Source organism: Malus sylvestris, chromosome 16 (assembly GCF_916048215.2).
Source record: "Malus sylvestris chromosome 16, drMalSylv7.2, whole genome shotgun sequence".
NCBI classification, from domain to species: Eukaryota; Viridiplantae; Streptophyta; class Magnoliopsida; order Rosales; family Rosaceae; genus Malus; species Malus sylvestris.
The window spans coordinates 10,922,858-10,939,069 of NC_062275.1; the positions used below are offsets into that span (position 1 = coordinate 10,922,858).

Sequence of the window (16,212 nt, forward strand, 5' to 3'; positions counted from 1 at the left end):
CACGTGTAAATTAATTATTATAATTTTTAATGTGTTTAGTATTTTTAAATTACTTGATATTTTTATTTTTAATGTGTTTTATGATTTTTAATCTCAATATTTGCCTATAAAATACTATAAAAATAAATAAATAATTAAAACTTAAATTTTAAAATTTATATAGAACAATAATTAATAAACAATATATACATATTTATTATATCTATTGTATTTTATAGTAAGTTTTTTTTTAGTAGTTTAAAAAATTAAAATCATCAAAATAACTTTTTTCTTATTGTGTCGAAACAGGTTACTCGCGTGTTACTCTCGTGTAAACCTGTTAAGGACCTGTTATTAACGGGTTATTATCGTGTGACCCGATAACGACCCGATTAATTATCATGTTAACCAAAAATCAGTTATTTTCGTATCGTATTAACAGATCGTGTAAGAAATTGCTATGTCTACGTGCAAACGTATGGTTTGTTGACAATTATAAATCATGAATCATCCCCCGATCAACGGCTACCTACCCGAACCATGCATCAAAGACAAACGTTATTCAGGATCCTAAGTAACTGCCTCAATAATCCAAATTAAAATCCTGAAAAAATAATAAATAATTGTAAGGGATTGAGATCAAAAGACTCAGCTGGCTATTCAAACTTTGACCGAGTATGCTTCTGCCACGTGTCACTAAACCCATGAGGGATTTTTATTTTTATTTTTATTTTTTTTTCAAATTTTTATATTTAATGTGCATTAAACTCGGGAGCTCATCAGCCATACTACATATATGAACAAGTCCACCACTACTCAGACATACTCTCAAAACTGCAAGTCTGTAACCATGGCCACATTTGCTTATGCCACCACCACCGCCATTGTCTTCCTCATCCTCCTCCCGCTGTCTTGCTCTTCCGAATCGATTTTGCACCACCATCACCACGGCGGCTCCTTCTCCGTCCAGAAGTCGGACGTCGATCTTTTGGAGTTTCCTTTGAATTTAGAGTATTTGGAAGCTGAGTTCTTTTTGTATGGCTCTTTGGGGTATGGCTTGGATAAAGTTTATCCAAGCTTAGCCCAAGGAGGTCCCTCTCCCATTGGTGCCAAAAAGGCACATTTGGACGACTTCACTAGGGATGTCATCGAGCAATTTGGATGGCAAGAAGTTGGACACTTGAGGTTCAATCTTTTTTTCCTTTCTAATTTATGATTTTCGTCTAACTTTTTCATTTCTGTACAGACTGTTTCTAGTATTTAGATTGAATGAATTCGATCAGCAAATAGATTTGCGGAATTCATGTCTAATTTACAAATGGTACATAGAAAGCTTACAAAATTATTTATTTTTTCTTCTAATTTTTGTGCAGAGCTATTAAGAAAACTGTGAAGGGTTTCCCAAGGCCATTGTTGAATATAAGTGCAGCATCATTTGCTCATGTGTTTGATTCTGCATTTGGGAGTCCCTTAAATCCACCATTTGACCCTTATGCCAATTCAATCAACTATCTCCTTGCATCCTATATCATTCCTTATGTTGGTCTCACTGGCTATGTTGGTGCAAGCCCTAAGCTCCAAGGTGCTACTTCCAAAAGGGTGAGTATTTTAAAGTATTCTATTAGATTCTTTTTATGTTTTGCAAACAGTGAATCTTGATCGCATTTTATGATAAGAATAAACATGGTTCTACTGTATTTGTTTGGTAAACTAGTCTGACAAGAAAACATTAACCTGTAACTAAAATCAAGTTGTTTATGTTTATATTGGTCTATGCTTCAAACACAATTATTTTGAAGAGTAAAATTTGGAAATGATCCATGAACTTTCACCATAATTTCAACTAAACTAAAAATCCGTCAATTAGTGTCTGTGAATTTAACAGCTCTAACATCATTGATTATGTGGATCATGTTCAGTTAGTTGCAGGTCTTTTGGGTGTGGAATCAGGCCAAGATGCAGTGATTCGAGCATTGCTATACCAGCGCGCAGAGTTGAAAGTGGAACCATATGGCATTACAGTGGCTGAGTTCACAAATCGCATTTCGGAACTAAGGAATAAACTAGGACACGAAGGTTTGAAAGATGAAGGCCTTGTGGTTCCCAAACACTTGGGTGCTGAGGGAAAAGTCAGCGGCAACATTCTCGCTGGAGACGAGTACTCACTTGCATATGGCAGGACTCCAGAGGAGATACTAAGGATCGTATATGGTAGCGGTAATGAACGTGTACCTGGCGGTATCTACCCCAAAGGAGCTGACGGCCGGATTGCTAAATCTTATTTGAAAAAGGAATAGGAGAGATTTTTAGTGTGACCGGCACATAAGGTGGTACACCACATGTTATTATATAAATGGTAGGATATGTGTGTTAAAAAGTTAATAACTTTAAAAATAAAACTTCCCACCACTTAAATAAAAAATAGGACTAGTTTGGTTGCCATCTAGTTTACCTTCTTCATAATGTTTTTTTTTCTTTTTTCTTTTTCCTTTTCTAGACAGAATAAAGCATGTTCTTAATTAATTTGATGTAAGGAATCGTTTCACGCTTCATTTGTTCGCATAGATCCTTCGAGTTTGTTCACATAATATTATATTAACAGAGCAGGGAAAATGCAGTAAGAAAACTCTTATAATACGTTGCAATTTGCATATGTTGACAAAAATTTCTATTCAGAATTCATGAACATGACACATAAGTGAGCAAATCACACGGATTACATTTTTGACCAGAAAAAACAAAGGAACGAAACTATGTGGGTTACATTGATAAAAATTCTTGCACACTACTACAACAAGAGTGCAAAGCCAGTATGCCATAAGAAAAAGAGTTAAAGATGAGTGTCCTGTTGCAGAATTTCTGGACAACATGTTGCATTGGATTCTAGGCTTCCTTCAGAGCCACTAATCTCCCAGGGCCTCCAAGGGGGTACAAGTGCATTAACAGCGTGTTCGACTTATGAAAGCAAGGAATGAGCGTAAGAGCTTCTCTAGATATTCACAGGTAAGAGAGCTTTATTTTGTAAGCATCTTTGTAAGCTAGCCCGGTGCATTTGTCACATTTTAACAATAGTTGGGCTAATCATATCATAAAATTAGATGATTTTCTATAAGAGCATCGAATTCACATTTCCTAGGCTTTGCGAACTATATTGTCCAATATGCAGATTGGCCCCAAATGACCTAAACTGCTAAAGAAACACCGCACTAGCGCATTCCATGTTCTGATGTTGGGGCAGATCCCTTCACTTTTCATCTTATGAGGATAAACCATGGCCTCATTTAAACCTACCCTATTACAAATCTCCCACACAATACTGGTATAATCTACTACATCTGATTACCACTCCTCTTCTGCGCCAACAATGTCGAAACTCTAGCAGTGCTAATTGAACCTTGCTTGCAATTGGCATATATAATCGTATTATATGTGATGGTATCAGGCTTCCTTCTCCTTACCAGCATCTTTCCAAGAAGCTGCATAGCCTAATTGGCATTCCAGCCTGAAGAAAAACCATTCAAAGTGGTATTGTAAGTTTCCAAATTCAGTCCCATCCTTATTTCCTCGATCTCCCTAACAATTCCATAAGCTTCTTCAAATCTGTTCGCCTTGAATAGACCGTCCAAAAACTCATTAAGGCGGCAACCATGGTTCATCATGTTGTACAGATGGAGGGCAGCCAACAAGGGTACCTGCTTTTGCAAAGCCATCAATAAGAGAGCTTTATGTGGTCTAGGGGAGCCATTCCTCTCCATCTCATAGCAAGCAGATACAGCATCCCCCATTTTTCCGTTAGTGCAGAGATATGTATCCGAGTAGTATATGCAACAATATTCGGCCTAAATCCCTCGCAAATCATCCGCTTCCACAAGTCAAGAGGTTCGTGCACTCACCCTTCCACAAAACAACCCTTTATCAAGAAAGCATAAGTGTGAACATTAGGGCTGCATCCTCTCACGAACATTTGAGCCAAAACTGCAAGAGCAGACTCAACGTTCCTCGTATCATTGATCGTATTATTAATTTTCGAGTATATGATAACGTTACCGCTTATTCCCTTATCCACACCATTTCAACCAACAAAAGCCTCCTTATAATCTTACACTCTTTGCACACCCCATCGTTGAAATACACTCTTCGCGAGCACCATCCACCCCATCGTTCTTACACATTGCCTTCAACAGAATGTTATAAGCATACACATTTGGCTCCATCCCCATCCTTCTACATATTCCTATATATCGGATTAATCAGCTTATGACAATGATGATATAGAAGACTGGAAAGAAGGTAGGGTAGAACAACTAGTGTAGGAAAAACAGGAAGAATAAGAAAACTTGGGGCAGAGAAGTGAGAAATATTTTTGTATAAATTTGTGTAACGTTTAAAACAATAAGTTAAATTTAAGTAGATGGTAGCATATTAAAGATTTCTTAATAGCTCTGCACAAAAATAAAAAATAAAAACATGTAATTTTTTTAGATAAACGCTCTAATTATGTAGAGCATTTGTAAAGCAGAAATGACTTCTGCATATTTAATTTTGGGAAATTTGAAAAAATAACTAAAATTTGGACCTCATATAGTATTATAGCCTCACTTCTAAGTTTATGATAATTATGACCAAAAGTTGATCTAAAATTACTAATCTATCCTTACTAGCTAGAAACTTCTCTTCCTCTCTTAACTATGAAAAAACTCGTCGGCAAAGCCAACCTACAAGTCATTGAACACAGACGGTGGCTGCTGCCATGACTACGACGTCGAGCCCAGTCTTTGTCTACCTAAATCTCGCGGTTCTTCTCCCTAATACCTTACCGACGTTGAGCTTCCTACTTGCTATGACCAGGGCCGGCCCAGGCCCAGTGCAACCAGGGCCATTGTCCAGGGCCCAAAATTTTAAGGGGCACCAAAAAAAAAAAAAGTCCAAATAATTAGGTATAAAAAAAAAATTTGTTCAGAGCCCAAAAATAAGAAATGGAGGGCAAGAGGCCCAAATTTGACAATAAAGAAATAGGCCCAAGTTTCAGGATTAAAATATATATATATATATATATATATATATATATATATATATATATATATATATAATTGAACCGGCTTAGCCTTAAAAAAAAAAAAAAAAAAAAAAAATTAATAATAATGTAAATGCACCTCCCCGGTCCCCCCCCCCCACCACCTAACCCTAATTCCCTTTCCCTTTTTCCCAAATCCCCCACCCGCCCCTTTGTTTGTTTCCCCTGTGCTGTTTATTTTCCCCCACTGTCATCTGCACTGCTTGCTTATTCCAGCCTTCCAACCCCGACACACAGACACATGCTTATTCCAGTCATCTGCACTGTCATCTTTCTCAGCCACAACAATCCCTGCTGCTGGTTGCTGTGCATTCACCAATCCGAATAACTTTTAAGGTAATTTGATAAACTAATTTTTAAAATTTGAATTATTAATTCATAATTTAAATTAAATTTTGCAAGTGACATAGAATTATATGATAATTGATGTATAGAATTGTTGTTGTAATTATCAAAGCCATGTCTTTTAGGAAACAACTCTCTGGTAATATGAAAAGGAAAAAAAAGGCAAAGGATAACGAAATTGCCGAAAGTTTAAGAGGATCTCTTAATAAATTTTTTTCTACAAAGAATGAGTTGGTTGAAAATTTGAGAGAAAATGATGTTGGTGAAGAGTCACAAAATGTTGTTGGGGAGTCTCATGATCATGAAATTGGTGGTTATGTGGAGGAAGATGTTAATGACCAAGAAAATAGTGGTGATTTAGAGGAAAATGTTGGTGATGAGTCTCAAGATCATGAAAATGGTGGTGATGTGGATTTAAATGTTGATGATGATCATATTGGTGTAGAGGAAAATATTGAATCTCCTGAACCTATTTTCCATTTAAACATTTATGATCCAAAAGTTTGGGATAGCCTTAATGCAGAAATGAAAGACTTACTTATAGAAAAGGGACCAATTCGAGAAACTAATTTCACGTATCCTAAGGACAAACTCTCTAGAAAATTTTCATCACACTACTATGGTCGAAAATTACGAACGGGTGAAATTTATGATAGGAAATGGCTTGTGTACTCAAAAGAGTTGGATAAAGTATTTTGCTTTTGTTGTAAATTGTTTAAAACAATTGCCTCAAAAAGTGAGTTAGCAAAAGATGGAATTAGTGATTGGAGACATCTTGGTGAGAAGATTGACCAACATGAAAAGAGTAAAGAGCATCTCGTTAATTCGAGAACTTGGGTTGAGTTGAAAAGTAGATTGACAAAAAATCAGACAATTGACAAAGAATTTCAAATGCGAATCAAGAAACAGACAAATCATTGGAAACAAGTGATGCTTAGAATTATTGCTGTTGTGAAATGTCTTGCCATACATAATTTAGCATTTCGTGGAACAAATGAAAGACCTTATGAAGACTCTAATGGCAATGTCTCTTGATCTTGATATTGATAATGTGAGAGGACAAGGTTATGATAATGGATCTAACATGAGAGGGAAACACCAAGGTGTCCATAAAAGATTGCTAGACATAAATCCCAGAGCTTTTTACATGCCATGTGGTTCTCATTGTCTTAATTTAATAGTTTGTGATATGGCAAGTTCATGTCTTAAAGCAAAATCTTTTTTTGGAGCGTGTCAATGCATATATACAGTGTTTTCCAACTCTACAAAGCGTTGGAATATTTTGCTTGAACATATTGATGGTTTAACTTTGAAGTCATTGTCAACTACTCGATGGGAAAGTCATATTGAAAGTGTTAAAGCGATTAAGTCCCAAGTAGCCCAGGTTAGAAATGCTTTGTTTCAATTGGTGGAAATTACTGAAAATCCTCAATTGAGTAGGGATGCAGAATGTTTAGCATCAGGAGAACTTTCAAGTTTTGATTTTGTATTAAGTTTGGTTATTTGGTATGACATTTTGTTGAAAATTAACATGGTGAGTACAAAATTACAATCTGAAGACATGCGTCTTGATGTTGCTGTAAAGGCATTGGAAGCACTTGTTACGTTTTTCGAAAACTATAGAGAAACTGGTTTTGCTTCTGCCATGAGTGATGCTAAAGAAATTGCACTTGATTCAGAAATTGACCCTGTTTTTCAAACTAAACGTCATAGACCTAGAAAAAGACATCATGATGAAGTTGATGGTAATGAGAAGGAACAACAGTCTGCTGAAGAATCATTTAGAACAGATTATTTTCTTGTTATAGTGGATATTGCTCTTTCTCAACTGAAACACAGGTTTGAACAGTTAAAGGCTTTTGAATATATTTTTGGCTTCTTGTTTGATGCATCGAAGTTAATTTCATTGGATGATCAAGAGCTAAAACAAAATTGTATGAATCTTGAAGCACATTTGAAACATGGAAATACCATGGATGTAGATGGAGCCGATTTATGTTCCGAATTACAGGTTTTGCAAATGATGTTACCTGAAAAATCATTTCTCTCTAATAACCCTTGGACATCCATGGAAATAGCAAACTTTGTCAAAGAAATTGACATGTGTCCTAATGTCTTGATTGCTTATCGTGTAATGTTGACTGTACCTGTGACCGTGGCATCTGCAGAAAGAAGTTTTTCAAAATTGAAATTATTAAAATCTTACTTGCGAACCACTATGACTCAAGATAGGCTAAATGGATTAGCAATCTTATGCATTGAAAAGGATGAGATTGAAGACTTGGAGTATGATGATATAATTGATGATTTTGCTTCAAAAAATACTAGAAGACAATTTCTTAAAGGTTGAAATTTGAAGGAGATTTGCTAGGAGTGATTGTATATGATTGTACTTTTGATTGTCGGGGTTTAGGTACTATGTCCCCCCCGTTGTATATTTTCTCAGGTAATATAATTTGGGCGTGAGGGCCTAGCCCCCCAACTTCGACTGGGTTCCAGCCCTCGTTAAATATTTTTTTTAACATATGTTTTTGTACTAAAAGGGCACATTTTGAACTTTCGCACTGGGCACCCAAAAACTCAGGACCGGCCCTGGCTATGACCACCATGTAGGTTCCGCCAGCTCGACCTCTTTGTCTTCGACACTCACTGTAGTTCTGCCCCACCCCACCTTCCTCTATTTTTTCTCCAACACATAATATAGCTTCGTCCCCCCACCCCCACCATATGGGTTCCAAATGGCCACAAGCCCCATAAAACCATCCCAAAAAAGTGGCTACATACACCTTTTTTCTTGAATTATTTTTCACCCAAAATTTTAAATTAAAAAAATGGAAAAGTTTGGAGAGAAGAAGAAGATGATGATGATGAAGAATCAAGTCCAGCAACTATCCAATACCAGATATGATAATCAGAGATAAAACTCAGATGGAAAATTTTGAAAATTTAGAAGAAAACCCAATACAACTCAACGATCATTTAATTTAGATACGAATTAGAGAAGTTAAATTGATAATTCTATGTTCTAATTCTACCGATTTCTTCTTCCTCCTCCATGTTTCTTCTCCTTTGAATAACTAGAAGCTAAAAGTTGAAGCTTTTTAAGACTAGAGATGGAAAGAAAAAAAGGCAGAGTGAGATAGAGAGGCAAAAACACGTGTGAAGTGAATGATCCAAGGCTCAACTTTTCAATCGCAACTCCCTGTCGGAACTGACTTGGATGGATATTGGTTACAGGTGGGTTTAGAAAAATAGCATATAAGTATTCAATGATTAAGGGTATAGTACTACTTTTATATTAACTTTTGATTATAGTTATCATAAAATTAAAATTATGGCTATAATTCTATTTGAAGTACAATTTTTGGTTATATTTCTAAATTTCCCCTTAATTTTTGACCATGCACTCCCTGTTTGTTGTCTTTGATTATTTTTAATTGGGACACTTTAGATGCGGTCCCTAAATACCAATGTTCTTTGATTAAAATCTTTGTGATTTTTAGTTTAAGTCTCTGACATTAATGTAATAATGTATTTCTATGTAGGTTATTATATTTTTAACTTAAAAATGAAATTTTTAGTTATTTATATTAATGAGATTTAAAATAAGACCCCATAGTTTATGGGATTAAAAAAAAATAGAGATAAATTATACTCTCCAGTATATTGTGTGTGTATATACACACACATGGCTACGTTCATAAAAAAACTAACCAAAAAATATTGTACCAAAACATGGGCACATTTTTCACAAAAAAAAGAAGATATTAGGCTTAATAACATTATTAAATTTCTTTTATTAAACTTGACATAGATACACTCTCAAATCAACGAAATAGAATGTAATCATATAAGTTTAAAAATGGATTAGTGAAAAGATTGAGTGAATTTTATATAAAAAATGGGTACATTTTATATTAAAAAAAAGGTACATTTTTCATATAACAAATTGGTATATTTAAGAATGGGTACATATTAATTTTTTTATAAAAAATTAATGGGCACACACTTATGTCTAATTTTATTATTTATATTTTAGAAATGTTTGAATTGAAAATTAATTAGGAGTTTAATAAGGGTGTGAGTATTAAAACTGTAAATCAATTACTAATTTTTATTATAAAAATTATGTAACTTACATGTAATTCATTAATATATTAATGATGATAATGACTTTGATCAAAATCTGAAAACTAATAAGGTCTTAATCAATGAACATTAAAAATTAGGGACCGGATACTAATTTTTCCTTTTTAATTTATCCAATCTAAATGCCAGAACAATCCGTTGGGAAATGAAAAAGCTACATGAAAATAATAAATTAGAAAGAGAGAAAAAAAAGTGAATAGAAGATTAACCTCAAGTGTCCAACTTCTTGCCATCCAAATTGCGTGATGGCATCCCTAGTGAAGTGGTCCAAATGGGACGTGGCTTCTCTGCCCTCCCACTTCCCATACACTCCCATCCTCTTCTATTTGTGTAGTCACGGTTAAGCCACGTCAACATTTTATATTACTATTGCTTTTTGTTTTATTATCTCTATAAAAAAAATCAATATAAAATGTTGACGTGGCTTAACCGTGATCGTACAAAATAGAAGGGGCGGAGTTAGAGTTTTGACTCAGGAGGGGCCAAAAGTCTCATCCAAAACGCTCTTCTAATTTAAGAAAAATAAGGATATGCAGTGTTCTAACTACAAACCACCATCATTTGGGTTTAGTATGATTTCGTTCTTGTCATCCTCTTCCTCAACTCAACCCTGTATTATCATGACTCAAATTCAAAATAAAAGTCCCTTAGTGGAAGAAGAAATGAATGAGGAGGGGAGTAGATAAAAAAAAGGAAGAAAAAAAAAAAAGCAAAAGTAACAATATTAAAAGACTTCAAGGAATTAAATAAAAAATAAAAATAAAAATCAGCTCTCTTGCCTACTTCCTCTCTCTACCTCCTTTGATCACCTGAGTCCCTTATAATTGCTTGTGATGCTGGTTAATTGCATTAAGAGCCACCAACCTCAAATCAAACCCATTAAAGGAATAAGACAAAGATTTTTGTTAGGGCTCTAATACCTTGAAAAATCTTTGAAAATTAAAGGGATAACTCTCATTGTTTATGTGTGAAAAAGATGTCAAGGTAGGCCTGGGACCATTCTAGTCCCTTCATGGCTCCACCCCTGGAGATGAGAGAGTATGAGAAGTGGGAGGGCAGAGAAGCCGGGTTCGTCGAAATGTGCCCTTTTATCACCGACGGGAGTTGGGCCTCCTAGGGTTCAGCTCGGATCAACTGTATCCAAGCCATGCCCGAAGGCACCGTACAAAAAGAACTCAGCTTCCAGATACTCTAAATTCAAAGGAAACTCCAAAAGATCGACATCCGATTGCGTGACAGACGAGGAGCCATCGTCGTGGTGGTGGTCCAAAATCGATTCGGATGAGCAAGACAGTGGGAGGGGGATGAGGAAGGCAGCAATGGCGGTGGCTGTGGTGGCATAAGCAAATGTAACCATGTTTGTTACGGTTTTGAGTGTGTCTCAGTGGGATGGACATGGTCATTTATATAGCATTCTGATGAGCTCATGAGTTTAATGCACATTTAAAAAAAAATGAAAAAGAAAAATCTCATGAGATTGAGAACATCTGTCTTTGCATGCATGCTGGGTGTACGTGGCTGATGAATGGGGATGATTAAGAGAACAACGATTTCATGTTGAAAATTTTGCTACAATTTACTTTTTTAGGTAATATTTTTAATGATCGAAATCGTTTGGATAGAATATTAGCAAGTATTTGTTGGAATAATATCAACAATCAATAATAATTTTATATATGCTAATAAATGATGAATGCGAACAACTAACTTAACAGAGAATGAACACGAAATAATATTAAACAGAAAAAACTAAAGATCGAGGTTTGCATACTGCAATGTTCTTGAAACAGATATTTTGACTCTACTCAGTGCTTGTAGTTCCATGGACGTTTGCTTCACCAGGATTCAACGATCAAGTTAAAATTTCAGCACTGGAAAACTTAATTTCTGGCGAATTTCTTTGTGGTCTCTTAGTAAGAATGCTTTGGATTGTAGAAGAAGAATTATGTTTTTCTGTATTCTAAATGCCATGCAGATGAATGTATATATAATATAATTATGCCTGTTCGCAACAGGTATGGAGAAGGGATGCATCTGCTAGGAGACATCTTCTCATAGGGGTGTTTGCTTTTTGCGTTCTTTTACCACACTTCAGACTTCATCTGAAAGGATGAGTCTTTTGATAAAAAAAAAAAATTTAATTAAATTCGAAATTAATTGAAAATAATTAATTAAATCCGAAAATAATTAATTAAATAATTTAATTATTTTCGGATTTTGCTTGATTCCCTGAAGCGAAAAACATATGACGACGAATTAAGGAGAGAGGAACTGCTGAACATTTTCCGTAGATTTCAAACTACTTCACAAAAGGTAATATATATCTAATTTTTATGCTTTCTTGTAATTGGTTTTAGAATTCAAAATTTTTTGACCAATCTCTTCCATATCCATGAGGAATGTAAGAAGGGTTGATGCTTGACAGTGAAGCCTGTCAGTCGGTTCCCAAAAATCCAAGGGGATCCTTTCATGTCTGGGTGCTCACCAGGAAATCAAAATTTCAAGCACGGTGGTGCCAGGTTTTCGTTTACCTTTAAAGCGTTTAATGATGTTCTATTAGTTTGCATCTATCAAATAGGGTTTAGCATCTTTAAAGATGATGCTGTTAAGAGATTTTTTCGCCTGGTGCTGATGTACTCCTCTTTGTGGAATTTCTCTTTTGAAAGGATTGCAAAGATTTTCATCAAGCAAAAGATGGTGATTACGGTTCGATTTTTGTTCCGGTTTTGACTTTTTTGGTCAACGCGGTTTTTTACTATTTTTTTTTGTCACGGTTCGATTTTGTTTTCCGGTATGACGGTTTTTATGCCCACCCCTAAATGGAGAAAAAGGAAAAGTTATATTCCACCTCAGTGAAAATTTCAAGTTCCGCCTCTAAGTTAGTTATGTCATTAGTGTTTGGCTAATACGATATTGTTATATTGTTATAGCCTTATTTATTTATCAACAAATGTCAGTTAATTAAAATAATGAGTCATCCGTTTTATAAAGAAAAAAACCTAAAAGGTCAGAAGTAAAAGAATTAAAACAAAATCGATAAAGAAGGAAAACCAATTAACTGGACCGTTGGATATCTACCAAAGAACTAGATTAATCAAACGGTGGACCAGGACAACCTACAGACGGACAGGATTTAACCATCAAGATATAACACTACCGAAATTACGAAACCACCCCTTTTCCTTGTATCGCAATTCGCATATCCTCGCCGGGTGTCTCTCTCGCATATCCTCGCGTATCCTTCTCTGTAGCATCTCTCGCTCCAACGGCTCTAAAACTGGTCTGCGCAAATGGATCCTCCTCCAAAAACCAAAATTCAAGCTCGCAATTCTCAAATGGATTCTCTTCGTTTTCTTCTCGTCGGCCATTTCCAGCTCAGAAGCTCCCAGTCGGAGTCAGAAGGTGGGTGATTGTTTTTGCGAAGAAGAACAGCAACAAGGAGAAGAAGAAGGAAGACAACCACAGCTTTGCATCGAAATTGGATGAGGCCACTGGGCCTTTCCCTGAGTCTGTGCTGCTTAAACAGGTTCCCTTTCATTTATGAATTTTTTTCTTTTGTAACTTTGGCTTCTGAAATTCAAAGACGTTTGAGTGCGACCCTTTACTTTTTGGCTGCTGTAGAATGCTCAAAATTTGTTATTTGGGATTTAAAGTTAGTAAAATCTTGTTTCTGATACATTCAAATTGTGGGCTTCTGAGGGGTTTCTTTTGTTTTGTTTTGTTTCTTGGGATTATTGTGTTTCACCATTCGCGTATGAGCCTTGCGTTCTGAAAGATTTTATTTTTCTTGAAATTTTAAATGAAGGTGGATAAGATAAGATTTTTTGGGTTGCTTAAGTTTATTTGTGGTTGGTTTTGAGATGAGACTTTGTTATGAATTGCAGAAGAAAGTTCAGGAAGATGGTAACCTTCTCCCTGAGTTTGCAGATGCCGAAGAAGGTAAGCTATCATGATTCAAACGGACTGCTGCTTTTCGAAAGGAATGGCGATTGCCCTTTTTTCCGAAGAATGATTTGGGGCCTTGCAGTTATTGATTTTGTTTTCATTTCTATGCAGAGAAGGTGTATGAATTTTTGAAGCTTCAGCTGCAAAGCGATTTGAATGAGGAGCGATGTAAGTGCGGTTCATGCTCATTTTTCTTGCTAAGCGGATTGCCTCTTGGTTTGACTTGTGTGATTGAAATGGTGAAAGAAATTGTCTTCTAATAGTTCATAGAACAAATGGAAAATATTATTTAGTGTTTAACCATGGCTGGTTGGTTATAACTTATTGTTTCCCTTGTTACAGTGCGCCACTATGAGCTGGTTTATCTGATTCATGAGAAACATGCCGAAGAGGTTGGGAGTGTCAAAGAGAAAATTGAAGGTTAGTTTTTCACTTCTAACTCTCTTAGTAATGTCTCCGTGAACTTCGATAGATTCACAATGAACTTTGATGCAGGCAAAATTTTCTCTTCTAACTCTCTTTGTAATGTATCTGTTATTACTGAAACAACTATGATAGGTTCTGTTAGACCGAGTCGTTAGTTTGTTTGAAGTCTTGTATTTGGTTTCAAAGACTGTTTGTTTGAAGTCTTGTATTTGGTTTCAAAGACTTCTCTCTTCGGAGTTGGATAGGCTTAGGACTTTATGTAAATAGGGTTTTCAAACCCTGAATGTAATCTGTATATTGGCTATAAATATACGCAACCCAAGTCTTTCTGGGTATGCAAAGTTGATGTGAAACAACCCTCTTGTCAAATATACAAAACCTGCAGTTCTTAAGGTTGTATACGGTACACAGAGCGTTTTGAGTCCAACGACAACGATCCAATTTTTTTTTCTTCTTCCAATTGTCCACTACCTTCTACCATGTCGTCAGAAGTTAACACCAATGCCACCAACTCCAGCAACACCACCACCAATCCCAACAACCTTAACCCTACCCCACCACCTACAATCAATCCCTTTTCCTCCGCAATGACCACCATCGTTAACATTAAGCTGGATCGAACCAACTATCCTTTGTGGTTGGCACAGATTCTTCCTATCCTGAAGAGTCGAGATTTGATGGGATACGTGGATGGCTCCTGTGTTTGTCCTCCAAAGCATCTCGCTGGAGACATTGCAGTCAATCCCGCGTACACTAGCTGGGTGCAACAGGACCAGATGATCCTTAGTTGGATCAATGGTTCGCTCACCGCCTCTGTACTATCCACCGTGGCAAGCAAACGCACTTCGCGTGCAACCTGGGAGGCTCTGGAGCAACGCTATGCGTCATCTTCACAAAACAGAATCTTGTTCTTACGAAATGAGCTGCTATAAACCAAAAAAGGTGACCTCTCTGTTGCTGATTTCCTTGACAAAATGAATTCTATTTCTGATAACCTTGCCCTAGCTGGCAAGCCTGTTGATGATGATGAGTTAGTTCAGATTATTCTTAATAATCTGGGACCGGCTTTTGAAATGACTGTGAATGCTGCGCAAGCACGTGATACTCCTATCACGTACCCTACTTTGGAGGCTCTTCTTCTCACTACTAAGAGGAGAATGGTGGAGCAGACTGTTCCCTTGGTTGAAACTGCTCCAGTGAATGCATATGTCGCTGCAAGAGGACGTGGTGGTGGTCCGTCCAATCGTGGTTCTTCTCTGTCTCAGCGAGGGGGTGCCCCTTGCAACGGAAACAACAGTAACAACAATCAACGTGTGCAGTCTGCAGACAGGTTTCCCTGCTACATGTTGATCTGTGAGGGTGTCACATTTGGGGAGTGGTGAAATTTTTTCATGAACGTGGTTGGATAGCTTTTTTGTTTTTATTTTTAACATTATAATTTCTTTTTCCACCTAACATGGCAAGTGAGCTTGTAATTGATAGAATTCCATCTATCTATAAGTATTGCTTAGATTGAACATTTGAATAGCAACTTGCTAACGTTCTATTCTACTGATGAAGCGTATACTTATCGGAATTCTTGTAGCAGGAAGTTCCCTTTACCCTTTTGAGCTGCATTTGAAATATATCAACAAAATTATATTGAAGTTTATCTATGAATTACTTGCAGAGTTTCTAGCGGAGAAGAAGGCCAGGATATGGAGAGTGAGCAATTGGGGAATGTGAAGACTAGCATACCAAATAAAGAAAGTGAAGAACGCTTACTAGGTTTTGATGAACGTTGAGATGGAAGCCAAATGGATAAATGACTGTAAGACCATGCTAGACAAGGATCAAAGAGTCATTCGGCATCTTGTGATTAAGAGGGATGGCAATCACAGAAGACTGCCCTCCTCCTCCCGAGTTTCACACCCTCGGTGGAGGTACAGATTCTGATGAAGAAGAAGAGGATGATATGGAGTATGATGACGAAGAGTATGAAGATGACGATGAAGACGGGATTATTATTGTCGACGCTGACAATGATATAGAAGGAAATAGGGAACAAAGAAGGGTAGAACAACTAGTGTAGGAAAACCAGGATTGACAAGAAAACTGAGGGCAGGGAGGGAAAGTGAGAAATGTTTTTGTATAAATTTGTGTAACGTTTCAAACAATAGATTATATTTAAGTTCCAGCATATAAAAGATTGTTTGGATTTATGTATCAACACGTACACAAAATGGGTGTAGCGGAGATGAGGATGCTTCGTTGGATGTGTGGGCACACGAGAAAGGATAAGATTAGGAATGAGG

At 36.4% G+C, this 16,212-nt stretch overlaps 1 protein-coding gene and 2 pseudogenes across 1 annotated transcript in view; 2 read left to right on the plus strand and 1 right to left on the minus strand.

Moving 5' to 3' along the window:
- The first annotated feature begins 793 nt into the window (after positions 1-793).
- Positions 794-16,212, plus strand: part of LOC126608218 (desiccation-related protein PCC13-62-like) — a 51,373-nt gene continuing 35,954 nt past the window's right edge. Inside the window, exons 1-3 of the mRNA XM_050276055.1 lie at positions 794-1,164; positions 1,353-1,578; positions 1,899-2,055. Of these exons, the coding sequence (XP_050132012.1) occupies positions 830-1,164; positions 1,353-1,578; positions 1,899-2,055 (718 nt within the window). The 5' untranslated portion in view covers positions 794-829. The remainder of the gene's footprint in view (positions 1,165-1,352; positions 1,579-1,898; positions 2,056-16,212) is intronic.
- LOC126606765 (desiccation-related protein PCC13-62-like) lies at positions 4,364-10,904 on the minus strand (annotated as a pseudogene).
- Positions 12,699-16,123, plus strand: LOC126607728 (protein REGULATOR OF FATTY ACID COMPOSITION 3, chloroplastic-like; annotated as a pseudogene).